Below are 14,857 nucleotides of genomic sequence, written 5' to 3'. Positions count from 1 at the left end.
ATATATATATGTCTGTTTGTTTGGTGGTATATCTTAGAAGATATATTATTTATATATTATAATTATAAAAGAGATAAATTTATATAAATTAAGATGTATATTTATAATTGTTTATAAAATTAATTTATTTTATTTTTTTGTGTATATTAATTCATAATTTAGAACAAAATCTAAGACATGTAAGAAGAAATAACATATATTTTTTTTATTTTGGGAAAACAATCTGCTAAAAACTCCTTGCATTAATCAAATGAATAGAGATGTATTACAATTGATTTATTCAACTAAGAAAACCATGTATTACAATTGATTTATTCAACTAAGCAAACCCTGCAAGTGCATAATCTATCTCTCTACTCACTGGAGCTTGTGACCCAGACTTAGTCAAAGTCTTGTGACCCAAACTTAGTCAAATTTTTCCTCTGCTTAGCTCATATTTCCTTGTGTTGTTCCTTGAGGAATTATGTCCATATTATTTAGGAAATTCCTCAAATTGAATTGTGCAATTCCTTAGGTTGATAGCTCATTTATTTGGGTTGTTCCTTGAGGAATTATGCCCATATTATTTAGGAAATTCCTTAGGTTGATCATCTGAATGCATGCAACACCTATACACTCATGACTAGTCTACAATTGATGTTACATTACCTTGGAATCTCCATGTCAACTGGGTAACTCGAATTCTTTGCATGCACTAGCTATTTTGGGCTCATTGATCAGTTAACTGGATGATCACTGAGTTTGACTGAAGTTCCACTGCTTAACTGACCTTCCACTAGTTCGAACTAGTTTAATTGAAAGCAACCTTAACAATCACACATGATGAATTGAACTATAACTCTTCCAATTATAATTTACTAACTAGTTCGAACTAGTTTTAATTGAAAACAACTTGAGATAACTGACCTTGATTGTTACAAATTGACAATCACACATGATGAATTGAACTCTAACTCCTCCAACTATAATTTACTGAGTAAAGTGGGTGACACAAGCCATGTCACACAAGTTAACATCAAATTGTTTGTTGATGTGGAAATTCATATTTTCTCAATTTAATCAAAGTAAAATCAAATTGAAAATTTATTGTGTGTGTGTATATATATATATATATATATATATATATATATATATTAATTAAATAATTACATATCATAAACTATATAAATTGTTCTCTATGTTAAAACAAAATAGGTAATATATATAGGGAGGTCATGGGTCAAATCTCTTTGACACCTTTGGGGTTAAGCCTTGTTTCTTTGGTCAAGAGATAGATCCCTTCGAGTTGATTCACTAAATTTTCCGATAGATATAGCGAGCATCCAATGTCTGTGAACCACCTTAAAAAATTAGATAATAAATACTAAATACTTGAAATAAATCAATAAACCATATTTTTAATATATTATTTTATTTAAAAATAATTCATATCAATCAAAAAAATATTAAAAAATTAATATACACTTCATTATAATTTTCTCACAATTTAAATTAACAAAAAAATATATTTAATAATTTTCTTTTATTTAAAAATAACTCATAATAATTACAAATAATTTAAAAAATAATATCACTTTATCACAATTTTCTCATAATTTTTAAATTAATAATATAATTTTTGTAATTTTTTTTTTAAATATTTTAAAATTCCCAATTTTTTAAATGAAAAAATTTCCAATTATAATTATAATTTAATAATTTTTTATAATTTATAACTAAAAAATAATGTTATTTTATGTTATTTTTATATTTCTTTTAAATAAATATTTTAGAATTCACAACTTTGTCAATAGCACTTTTTCAAATCAAAAAATTATAATTTCACAAACTTTAAATAATCTTACCATTCTTACTAATCCTTCTATATTCATAACGTTGTAAATTACACTCTTCAATTTAATTTTAAAAAATAAAAAATAAAAAATATCTAATTATTATCTTATATAATTTTAAAAATATATATATAATTTTTATATAATAATTTAAAATTTATATATATATATATATATATATATATATATATATATATATATATTATTTTTAATTAATAAATATTATTTTTATTTGATTAAAAATATAAATGTAAATGGAATTCTCACTTTTTAAAATACTTATATAAATATTCACAATTCCATCACTTTATCATTTTCTGGTTTTAAATTTATATCTTCTCATTACAAAGTTTTAAATTTATATAGCTTCTCAAATAATAACATAACAATTTAATAATAATAACAATTTAATAATATTGTACCGTCATTTTATCATACAATCTAATAATATTGTCACGGTTATTTTATCATATTTTGCTTAAAGGTTTTTAGATGTATATAATATTGAAAGAAAGTATTTTAACTTATAGATGATATTATTTTTCTAGTTAATTTTAATCAAAATTTAATATACTTTTAAAAAATTAAGTTTAAATTTTTTAATCTGTAAAATTTAAATGTTTTAAAAGTTTTTTTTACAGTACTGAATTTATCTACATATTCAAACACGTATTTTAAATAACTAAAAATCACAATCTTACTTAAAATTATATCACCTAATATTTATAAAAAAATCTATTTAAAAATTATTTCAGTAACTACAGATAACTAAATTACTTAAACTACACCTCACTGAATTACTGACCATCTAATTATTAACTCAATAATGCATGTGTCTGTCCTTCACGTTGATGTTTATATCCAAATAATCCTTCATTCAAACAAGGCAGGTAGATTTCAATGTCAATCAAGAATATTAAAAAAAAAAAAACATAAAATCAAGGGTTTTTTAACACATGGATCTGTGCCACTCTCTCGCCACTTAGTTGTCTGGATGCCACAAAACAGAGTCTGCATGTGAATTCTATAATAGGAAAATGAAACAAAACAGAGCCACTGTTGCACGTTAATTATTTAATTAGGAATTTGAGACCGAACATACTCACAGACTTGCATGAGAGTTATTATAATCTAAAACAGAGCCACTGTTGCATGTTAATTATTTAATTAGGAATTTGAGACCGAACGTACTCACACACTTGCATGAGAGTTATTATAATCCAAGGACCACACTCACATTTGCATGAGGGTTTCTGTAATTAAAGGACCACAGTTTTGTCTTGCCTATTAATGTCAGCCTATTAATAGTACATATAATTGTCTCAAACATTGGCCATTTCAATATTCAATTTTATTTATTTCTTAAATAGTCACAAATAATGGCAGAACTGCAAGTATTGCAGAAGTCTAAGTATTGGTTATTTAGTTGATTCCACTTTTCTTACTGTTATGGCTGGCTGTTTCGTTGATTCCAATTTTCGTTACAGTCAGTTTATTGCATGTCACTTTCATAATCGTCTGGCAATCGCTGAGCTGGTTATTAATCAGACACTGAATCTGAGTGAGTGAGATCTTCATAGCCAATACTAAACTAGATCTCCTCGGATACCTTTGTGTTTACAGTGCTAAAAAATAAGCTGTTCTGTCATCCTTGTTTGAATGGTTTATAATGGAGAAACTGTGGGTATATCATTCTATAAATACATATGGCCAAGCGGTCGGTCTGATATGCATTCTCTTTGACTGGCAGGTATGTCCTCCAGAAATTTCTATAAAAGTTTCCCACTCAATAGTCTTGAGTCCCTGAGTTTGCTGCAGAAATGTTGAGAAGAAACCAACTGGGCTAAGCAGCAGCTGCAGGGGGACTAGTAAAATGGCAGCCTGTGTTCAGAAAATGGAGAAATTCAAACCCCATCTTGCACAGGTTGCAGTTCAGATAGCATATGCAGGCATGAATGTAATCACTAAATTGGCTCTCGCCGATGGAATGAACCACTTTGTTTTTGTGACATACAGACAAATTATTGCGACATTGGCCATTGCTCCTCTGGCTTATGTTCTTGAACGGTATGTACCATTCAAATGCCCAAAACACAGCATTCAAATGTTCAAGCCTAAATGCTATTATACTTTTATAATCTGCAATCAGTAATTTTTTCATGTTGTAGAGTAGGCTTGTTTGTTAAACTGTTTGATTTTTTAGAGTAGGCTTGTTTGTTCAACTGTTTGTTTTCTTGTTCTACCTTTTCCTTCTCCTTTTTGGTTCTTCTTCTCCTTTTGGGTTGTTTTTTGTCTGGCTCTTTTAGATGAAATCAAGCACCATCTTACCTATTACAAGTTTGCATTTTAGAATTTGTGCTCTTTGTGCCATTTGCATAAATGGTTTAGAATTTGCACTCTTTGTGCCATTTACATAAATGGTTGTTGGTTTAATTCTGCTGTTTACAGAAATGGTGGTTGGATAGCTGTTTGGTGAAAATGTTTTTTTTCTTTGGAGAAAAGAACCGTAGAATGATGCATTTGAAATAAATTGAGCGAGTTTAATGGTTAAAAGTATGTTTTTTTTTTTTTTTTAAAATTATAGGTTCAGTTTCAAATCTAGAAAGATAGAGTATATTTACTTTTTTAAACTTTAATGGTCAAATCTATAACATTTTTTTGTCTCTGAAAAATGAACAAACTGTAAAATGATGCATCTAAAACAATTTAAATAAATTTTATGATTAGTAATATATGTCTTTTAATAAACTATAGAATGATGTATTGAAACAATTTGAATAAATTTAATAGTTAAAAATATATTCCTCTTTGCCAGAAATTACAGGTTAGAATCATATATAGTCAAATTAATGCCCCAAAGCAAATTGCTTGTTCTCACACACAAAAGAGATACCTACCCTAATTAGGTGTCTGGTGATATTTCATAACCTTAAACTAAATTACTATTATTATCATGATCTTATAATATATTATTGGAAAAAAATATACCTATCTTATACATGGAATAGTGCTCTCCCCTCTCCTGAAGTTACATCGATTAATATGCTGCATATTGTTGTTGCAGAAAACAGAGGCCACCTATGACATTGTCCATTTTTTTCCAGATCTTCTTGCTCGCATTCGGCGGGTAAGTACAGATTTTAATCAGATTATTATTGTTATTATTTTAGCGCTTTGCTTTTAGATTTACAGATCAAGAACGGTGCTGAACTCTTCCGATTTTTTTCCTTTCCCTGCCCTGCAGAATTGCAATAAATCAGAACTTTTACTTCGCGGGATTGAACTATACCAATTCCACTTTCGCTGCTGCAACAACAAATTTAATCCCAGTAGTCACGTTTGTGATGGCCACTGTTCTGAGGTGGAAGTCTGATCTCAAAAAAAAGTCTGCTGAACAAAAATTCCTGCAGGAAAAACTAAGTTGGGTCTAATAATTTCCATCAGATCTGTAATCCCACGCTCATGCAGCTTGTTTAATTGTGGTTTTTTCAGATATGAAAACGTCGACATTAGGAGCCTGAGAGGGCTAGCAAAGATCGTGGGCACTATTGTTTGTGTAGGTGGTGCAATGGTGATGACCTTATACAAGGGTTCTGTAATTAAAATGCTAAATGCATACAATTCCACAGCTAGCAACAGCATATTGGGCTCCATTCTGCTTTTTGCCAGCGTTTTTGCTTGGTCGTCCTGGATTATATTTCAGGTGATCATCATGACTTTTTATCATTTCATTTCTCTGTTTTTCTAAGAATTGAATTCTGTAGTTTAATAAGATTGTTTTTTCTCATGACAATTTTGGCAAGATTTAATAAAATGTGGCAGAGATTTTTGTAAATATAAGTTATAGCTGTCAAACTTCAAGATTTTGTGTGTCTCAAAGTTTTTTAATGGTACTGAATCTATTTCCACCATCAAAAACATGATCCAAACACTGCTACGAAATTTCTTGAATTATTTTTCCCAGATTCCATCTATTTTTAACCTTCAAAGCAACTCCTAGGCCAGCCACTTTTAACTCTCAATGCAATTCCTCATGCTCCTTAAACTACGCCCATTCAAATTCAAATTGAAATTTAGGATTTGCACTGTGTTTAATATTGCAGGCTCCAGTTGTGAAGAAGTATCCAGCTCAATTGTCATTGACTGCAATGATGTGTATGTTCGGAGCATTGCAGTCCGGTGTAATTGCTTTGATTTTTGAGCATAACACATCAAGTGTCTGGACCATCGGCTGGAATCTTGAGCTTCTCAGCTACGTTTATACGGTGATTATCTGAGAGCAACACGTCAATACACTGATTTTTCTGATCTTTATATACATAGGCAGTACAGCGATGGTTGAATATTCATCTGTTTTTTTGTTTTTTTTAAGGGATTGATCTGTTCAGCATTCGCTTTCTTTGTGCAAACGTGGTGTGTACACTTGAAAGGACCAGTATTTGCAGCAGTTTTCAATCCACTGAATACCATAGTAGTGGCAATTTTGGAATGCTTCATTCTTCATGCAAATCTTCACGTTGGAAGGTTAGTATATTTCAACAATAATTTCTTATATATTGTGGTTTTTAACCAATTTTTTTTCATATAATGATGGGCTTATCTTCATTTTGAGAGCAAACCATGGAAAGTGATTTCAAGAAACATTTTCAAAGCTTATTAATTGACATTAATTGCCATATTTTTGTGTGTGCAGTGTGGTGGGATCGGTTTTGATCGTGGGGGGTCTGTATTCTGTGCTGTGGGGCAAAGCAAAAGACCATAAGATTAATAATCAAGGCAATTCAACTGAAGTAAATCCTTCCAAAAATAATAATATGGCTGGAGATGCAGAAAACCAAGAAACTGCAATAGCCATTAGGCAACCACTATTACTGAATGGATCTAATTATTAAATTTATGTTATTTTCTTTATAATTCAATTCAAATGGTACGATATTTAGCTACTTTTCTGTAGCTAAGCAATCAAATAAATGTGGAAAAAAATTTATTAAAAAAAATGTTTTTGATGTTGGATTACCATGTATTGTTAAAATTCAATTATTATCTTAAAATTAGAATATATTGAAATAATGTTATGAGTTAAATAAAAACATAAAATTAATATTATTATGATAAAAGTTATTTTAATTAAATTTTTTTAATAGCAGTGTGATCAAAGTTATTTAGTTAAAATTTTGATTAAAAGAGGATTGAAATTATGGTATTTAGGATTAAAAACATCTTAATAATTTCAATTATGTTATTTTAAATTAAAATCAGGTTGATAACTGAAGTTATAATATTTAAAATTAAAATCAAGCTAATAAAATTAGTACTATTGTGATTACAATTATTTTAAGCAGGATAAAATTATTGTTTCTACTTTATGATTCTATTTCAAATATATATATAGTGTAATCACTTATCTATATGATTCAGTGGTGATCACTTATTCACATAACTCAAACTCAATATTAAAAGGATAGGATTGATGGTTTTTTTTGGTTTTTTGTTTTTGTTATTTTTTAATGATTAAATTCAAATATCTATAAAAATAAGTATCCAAATTTTTTTTAGAGGTTAATTATTATTTTTTTAATTTTTTTTAGGTTTAATTAGAATAAACGTGATAAATATTTTAATTAAAGTATTTTTTTTGTGTAAATCAGCATTTTATATTAAAATAATATTACATATTTATAAAGGTCTGCTCGTGCAGACAGAGGATTGCTTTCCTAATCCGCATACACCTCGTCATGACCAAAATGAACTTCTACAGAACCCCAGGGCACACCACGCAGGGCGGCAGAGACAGTCAGGGGTTGACAAAAAAACAACAGTGACCAAACTGAGACCCACATAGAGCCTTGGACAGCTAGAGAAGAAAACAGAAAAAACTGACAAAACGGATGAATTCCAAGGTCAACGATCACATATACAGACCCATGCCTCAGGAACTCATCCAGTGCTTGCAGCAAAGACCCGTTACATCTCGAGAACCACATAATTCTTGGAGGATTCCTGACCAGTCGGAGCCTTGGCTCTGCCCGCCTGAGATGGCGCTGGAAGTGTGCTCTGACTGTTGCCCGTGTTCCCCTCCGCCCTTTCCCCAACACTCCTGGCTTCTTGACATATGGAGTGACGCAGAAGACTGATCAAGACTATAAGTTTCTTGGAAATGCTGTCGAATTGCTGCTCCAGGCCGCTAATTTTGAAGTCCAGGCCTTCCAAGATCGCCGCATGCTCCGCAGAAGTTACAGCAATTGCATGTTGAGCCTGTCGAGCCTGGCTGATATAGTCACCTTGCATGCTTATGGCCTTTGCCAGCATCGTTTTCATCCTCCACATTTCCGCTTGCGTGCGGACATATTGGGTGGCTCGCATTGTAGATGTGCCAGGGTCCTGTACCCATTCCATATCCTTCTCCAAATCATGCGCCTCCAGGTTCTCCTCTTCCTCAGTTACGATGGCCTCCAGCTCCTCAATCTTGCGTTTTTCCCTTTGAGAGGTCCTTGTTTCATAGGCTTCCCGAGCCTGCTTAAGATCTTGGTTGGCAGACGCGTTTCTGCTTCCCTCACCCGCCATTATCTCAAACTCAAGCACCAAACAGCACCGTGTTCTAAGGGCCGAGGAAAAGAGTTTCAGCCAACTAACCGAATACACAGTGGCATTGCCGTTACTGGGGACTGAAGATATAGAGGGGAGAGTGGGTGAGTCACTTGCTGCATTCCATCTTGTCACCTGCTGACCGCAAATCCCTTCATAATTATCCTTGCTTCGTGGTTCATACTTTCGATGATGGCTCGGATTTTTTCTCTTAAGTTTGCCTCTCTTGAACTTCTCCGAAGCGTGCCAAGTGTCCATACTTCTATAAGGGCATCGGCGGCGCTCATACTTTTCGATCATGGAGCTGATGGGAGTGACTCCAGCATGCTTGTGCATTGAATGCCCATTTCTTTCCTGTCCTTCATTCTTCTGCCGACACTTAATTCTCCCCGCAGTACGATTGATCGTAATCATATCTCAATACCTGTATAGAGTGTCGTCCCTTTGTCCTTATCTTTCATTCACCATATCCTGCCTCGAGAGCAGGGTACACTTGTTTCTTACTTCTGGGTAGGTGACGTCCTGCCAACAACTGTCCATGATGCTGGTGGGGTTCTCTATACCATAATTTGCCAGATGGTCCACAACTGTATTAGCTTTGTGGCGAACAACTTGAAAGATTAAACCTTTCAAACGCCCAAGATGTTCGGCTATACTCTCTGTTACTTTGGCCAGTCACCAATGTTGTGTAACTTTGCTTGCTTTAGCTCCCGCATACATCCTTTTGGCTGCTGTAATTGCGAGCTGGGAGTCCCCTTCTACCACTGCTGCGCCCGCCTGTAATTTCCTTAGAATTCTAAGACCCTGTTCCATCGCTGCGAACTCCATCTCATTATTGGTTCCTTCCCCTAAGGCTCTGCTATAGATGTACTGAATTTCTCCTTCACTGTTCCTGAGAATGCCTCCGATGCCGGCCAGACCTGGATTACCCCGCGACGCACCATCGAAATTTAGCTTGAGGAAGCCTGAAGGTGGTCGTTTCCAGATGCTTAAAGTGGTGTTTATCTCCTGTTGGTGATTCACAGTAGCCGCGAAGGTTCCTTTATCCAGGTTGAAAGCTTTCAAGATTTGTAAGTCCCCATTTGATGCTTTATTATCTTTTTCTGGTCTGCCTTTGACAAGAACCAATTGCCTGATATTTTGTGTGATAATTTCTATAGAGTGATTTATATCTCTGGTTTCGTTCAAGAATACTCTCCTATTCCTTTCTTTCCAGATTGACCATGTAATAAACCCTGGCATGGTTTTCCAAATGATGTTGACCAATTGATTACTGGAGAAATTGCCTCGCCAATTTTCGATGGTTTCTTGAATGGAATCTCTTGTTCTGTCCGTTTGCTGCAAAGTGGTTTCTGCCCAATTCCACAGGAGGTTTGCCAACTCACATGTGTTGAATAGATGATTCATTGTTTCTTCTTCCTTTTCGCACATGGGGCATCTAGATGGGCCACAGAACCCTTTCTTTCGGAGATTCTCCCAAGTGAGAGTTTTCCTGTGCATTAGGAGCCAGAGGAAGGTTTTAATTTTCGGCCAGAACTGAGAATCCCAGACCTTGTTGCTCCATTTCACCTTTTCTTCTTGCTCCGAATCTTCGATACAGTTTCTGGCTTCTTTGAGCGTGAAATTGCCCCCTCCTTGCTTTCCCCATCTTAGTTGGTCGTTGTCTTCCACCATTCTAATTCTTCTTTTGTTTAACAGTGTTTGCAAGTCCCTAATGTCATTGTTTGCTTTGGTCATGTTCTCTATTTCATTGACTGCCCAAGTTCTCCACTCCAGGTCCCTATTATTAGGAGTCCAATAGTGATTCACCGTTGTTCTCCCAAGCTCCTGGTAATTTCTTTGAAGACCTGCAAACTCAGGCCTTTCTAACTTGGGGAGTTGTTGCCAGGCATCCTCCCAAAAAAAGGCAGTTTTTCCATTGCGAATTTCCCAGAAGCTATTCTCCTGTATAATGTCTCGATTTTTCCTTGCTAGGTTCCAGATCGGTGAGCCCTCTGGATTCTCTTGCATTCTGATCAGGTTCTGAATACTATGCATTGGAGCGTATTTTTCCTTCCAATGTCTAGCCCAAGGAAGATTGGGTTCCTTCAGCCATTTCCACCACAGCTTAGCCCCACAGGCCCTATTGATGGTGGAGGGGTCTAGCAGGTTTAACCCTCCCAGTTGTTTGGGTTTACACATTTTATTCCATGCCACTAGTGCCCACTTTTTCTTCTCTGCATTTCCTGACCATAAGAAAGTTCTCTGGATCACCCTCATTTGCTGAAGGACTCCTTTGGGAGCAGGAATTATGGAGAGCATATATTGAGGAATAGCTTGCAGGACTGCTTTGGTTAAGACTAGCCTACCAGCAAAATTGAGGGCCCTGTGGGTCCAATGATGGCATCTTTTCTCCAGGCTAGCTAGGATCTTCTCCCAATGAGTTTTTTGCCAGGGTTTATCCGTTAGAGGCGCTCCTAGGTACCTAGAGGGCAGGCTGCTTCTCCAGAAGCCTAGAATGGTAGAGAGATTTTTTTGCACTGCTAAATGCGTATTGAAAAAGAAGATGGTGGATTTAGATAGATTAACTTCCATACCTGAAGCTTTGCTGAAAAGATTGAGGATCCTTTTATAGCCCAAGGCTTCTTTGACTGTGGGAGTACCATGTAACATCGTATCATCAACAAATTGTTGGTGAGTAGTCGCTGGAATGGAAGGCAGGGGCTGCAATCCTTTGATACTTCCTTCCTCTTTAGCGCTGCGTATGAGTCTGCTTAAACCTTCCATCAGGATAACAAAAAGGAAAGGTGATAATGGGTCTCCTTGCCTGAGCCCTCGTGAGGGGGAGAATTGATCGACAGGGGCACCGTTTACCAGAATAGAAAATTTAGTAGATTTGATCAGAGCTAAAATCCACACTATCCATTGATTGGCAAAACCGAAAGCTTTTAAATTTGCTTCCAGCTAATTCCAGTTGAATTTATCATAAGCCTTTGATAAGTCAAGTTGCATCATCATACTTGCAATTTTCCTGGAGTGAAGCGTGTGAATCATTTCTTGAGCTAGTAAAATATTGTCCAGAATTTGTCTCCCCTCAACATATCCCGATTGCTCTTCAGAGATGAGGCCCGGAAGAATAGGTTTCATTCTGTTAGCAATGACTTTAGAGATAATTTTATATATAACATTGCACAAAGCGATAGGCCAAAATTTTGCCGGGGTGTTGGCCTCCTCTTCTTTTGGAATCAGGGCAAGGAAAGTAGAATTTAGGGACTTGAGGATTGAGGCAGAATGCCGAGAGTCTTCCACCACTTCCCAGACCTCTGTTTTAACAATGTCCTAGCAAGCCTTGTAGAAGTTGATGGTAAAACCATCAGGCCCAGGTGCTTTATCATTTGGCATATCCTTCATCGCTTCTTCCACCTCTTCCAAAGAAATTTCTCGAGTTAGTGCTAGGTTTTGCTCATTAGTGATTGTCTTGGGAATGGATTTGATGAGTTCATCAATTGCTTCTGTCCTATCAACCTCTGGCTCTTGAGCTATGCTACTGAAATGCGTAGTAAGCAGGGTTGAAACTTCTTGATGTGTCTGTAGAATGGCTCCCTGTTCATTTTTGAGACTGAGGATTTTATTGGCTCCTCTGTGGTCCATTGCTGATCTGTGGAAGAATTTTGTATTCTGTTCCCCTTCCTTGAGCCACTGAATCCAGGACTTTTGTTTCCAAAGGGTCTCCTCTTGTTGGCAACGAAGCTGCCATTGCTGCATCAGCATTTTTTCTTTGTTTACAGTTTCTGGGTTAATGTCTCCAGTGATCCAGCCTTTGTGTATCTGCTCTAATTGCTCCTCTAATTTGGCTTTTTCTTTGAATATGTTCCCAAAGACTGTTTTGTTCCATATTTTGATCTTGTTTTTGATATATCTCAGTTTGCCTTGTAATCTATACATTTTGGTACCTCTGATGTCCACCGGTTCATGCCACCATTTTTCAATAAGTTGAATGAAGTCCGGATGGGTGAGCCAAAATTTCTCAAATCTAAACGGCTTATTTCTAGGAGTGCCCTGGATAGCAACAATCAGAGAAATGGGCCAATGGTCTGACCCTCCACTAGGGAGTATATCTGATTCTACTATAACTCCCTCCAACAGAATACTTTCGGAGATTAGAAATCTGTCAAGTCGAGAAGCAATTTGTCTTTCACCTCCCCTTTTGTTATTCCAAGTGAAAGCCCCACTCTTGGGGTGGACATCCACTAGTTTAGTTGTGTTGATGAAATCTAAGAAGGCTTCAGAATCTTTGTTGAGTTTCCTTGTCCCTCCTTTCTTTTCCATTAGGGTAGTTATCATATTGAAATCCCCTCCTATGACTGCCTTCGCTCTGGGATATCTTAGCTTCAGATTCAGCAGAGTTCTTAGAAAAATAAATTTCTCTTCTAACTTTTGAGGCCCGTAGACATTGGTACACAAATAGGTTTCCGAATTTCCTACCACCTGAGCTTCTATAGCTATGAAAGATCTGGTTGCTTCAGAGGAGAGGATTTTGATTACTTGTGGATCCCATAGGGTAATTAAACCTCCCTCCCATCCATGGCTGGCGGTTTCCAGGTATTCCATATGTTTGCCTAATTTTTTTCTTACATTATGAATAGTACTACTTGCACATTTGGTTTCTTGCACAAATATAATGTTTGGTTTTTCCTTTTGGACCTTCTTCTTTAAAAGTCGCTATTTTATTTGGCTATTAAGCCCTCTAGCATTCCAAGAGATGACTTTCATTTTAAAACAATAATTAGTAGTTTAGAGAAAAAGCTTCTAGAGCTTTCATCTTACCAGAGTGTAAGAGCATTTGTCCCAGTTCCTGCGGTGCCTCATTATTGGATTTGCACCCTCTCTTTTTCCTTTGTTTGGAGCTGGTGGAGGTTTGAAGTAGACCTTTTGTTCGAAGTCCCATTCCTTTGGCTACGCCCAGGTTCTTGCTTTGCATATCGATTTCTGCTCTCTGTCGTGCTATTAGTATATCATTAATTCTCCTAACTTCCTCTTCCGATATGTGTTCCATCCCCTTCTTTTTCTAGTTTTCCACCATGTCTGGTAGATTAACTCCTTCTTGCTCTAGTATGTCATTAAGCTCCATCTCATCACTTCCGATGTCACTTATGAGCATTTCTGAGTCTTCATCTACCCCTTCTGTTACCTCTTGATTCTGTAGTATAATGCTTTGAGGATTTTTCTCCATTGTTTTAGTTTCAGGCTCTGTTGTAGTTTTGTTTGCTTCAGAGGTGTTTTGTTCCTTATTATTGTCCTCTGATTCGGTCTTAGTTTCCAGAGCTTCAAAAGCATTACTAGTATTACCTTGTGATGTGCTTGCTTTGGTTGGGCGTTTCCTGTTTGCTCTTTGTCTCGCTCTTGGTCGAATGAAGGTTTCCCTGTTCTTTTCTACCTTATCTACCTTAAGGTCTTCCGCTGTTTTATTTAATGGACATTCTCTGACTAAATGTCCATGCTCATGACATTTTCTGCATCGAAATGGGATTTGCTCATAATCAATGGCTTGGAAATAGTCCTCATCCCTATATTCCAGCCACAGTCCCTCATGCAATGCCCCCGACACATCCATTTCCACACAGATTCGGGCACAGGAGGTGTATCTTCTCTGCAGAGTGGCTTCTGAAGCTTTGATGAAGGTTCCTAATTTGTCACCTATCTGTTTTAGAGCTGCATATCCCCAATAGTCTATTGGCAGGGAGAAGAGGCGTATCCAGACTGGCACCTTCTTGAAGGTTTCTTTTTCTGGCACGAAATTGGGCTTCCAAGGCCTAATGTATAGGCCCGCCAAAGCAAAGAAGTAAGGTCCGCCATCAAATATTCTATCCTTATCCTCTAGATTTGAAAAAACAACAATGAAAAAACCTTTGGCTCCTAAGTGCAATCTAACATCACCTTTGGGTTTCCATTGCTGCTTTATCCATTGGCACAGTGCCCTTTCTATTGGCCAGAGTCCCATGAACTTGCAGATCACTGCGTGTTCGGTCATGTGATCCCGGTAGGCTTGAATTTCTGGGTCTGTTATCACCACCCTTAGGGTTTCTGCCGCCTTAGGTTTGCATGGGCCTTGAGTCATTTTGCCATTGAATGTTTCTGTTTTGTCTCCTTGTTCCTCGTTCTCTCTATTCAGAGCCCCTTCTTCTTCGTCTGTTTGCTTCTTTTCTTGTTTGTTTTCATGGGCGGGATGTGCTTGCGTTGCCTTCTCCCTGCCTCTGTTTTCTGTTCGACCGCCGCCCTCCTTTCCTTTCAGCTTTTGAGTATTGTGTTCCTCCTTGCCCTCATATCTTTTCCTTCCCTTGCTGGTCCCGTCCTCTTTCTGTGACCTTTCATACCCAGCTATTTGCACACCTTCCTGTGCTGTCTGTTTGTGCATCATTATATGTTTGTAAGAAGGGGTCCCTATGGACCCCTCGTTTACC

The 14,857-nt window shown here is 36.2% G+C and overlaps 1 protein-coding gene across 1 annotated transcript; it reads left to right on the top strand.

Moving 5' to 3' along the window:
- Nucleotides 1–3,543: 3,543 nt before the first annotated feature.
- Nucleotides 3,544–6,754, top strand: LOC149201899 (WAT1-related protein At5g07050-like). The gene is made up of 7 exons (XM_089399854.1): nucleotides 3,544–3,899; nucleotides 4,897–4,959; nucleotides 5,077–5,193; nucleotides 5,325–5,535; nucleotides 5,936–6,097; nucleotides 6,205–6,356; nucleotides 6,526–6,754. The coding sequence occupies exons 1-7, from the start codon at nucleotides 3,706–3,708 to the stop codon at nucleotides 6,722–6,724; spliced, it is 1,098 nt and encodes a 365-aa protein (XP_089255980.1). The 5' UTR covers nucleotides 3,544–3,705; the 3' UTR covers nucleotides 6,725–6,754.
- The last annotated feature ends 8,103 nt before the right edge of the window (nucleotides 6,755–14,857 follow it).

Source organism: Pinus tabuliformis, chromosome 2_1, assembly GCF_031772625.1.
Source record: "Pinus tabuliformis cultivar Carrire ecotype Pingquan chromosome 2_1, CPIR1, whole genome shotgun sequence".
Taxonomy (NCBI): Eukaryota; Viridiplantae; Streptophyta; class Pinopsida; order Pinales; family Pinaceae; genus Pinus; species Pinus tabuliformis.
Note: the sequence above shows the minus strand (reverse complement) of the source record. Positions and strands in the feature narration are given on the sequence as shown.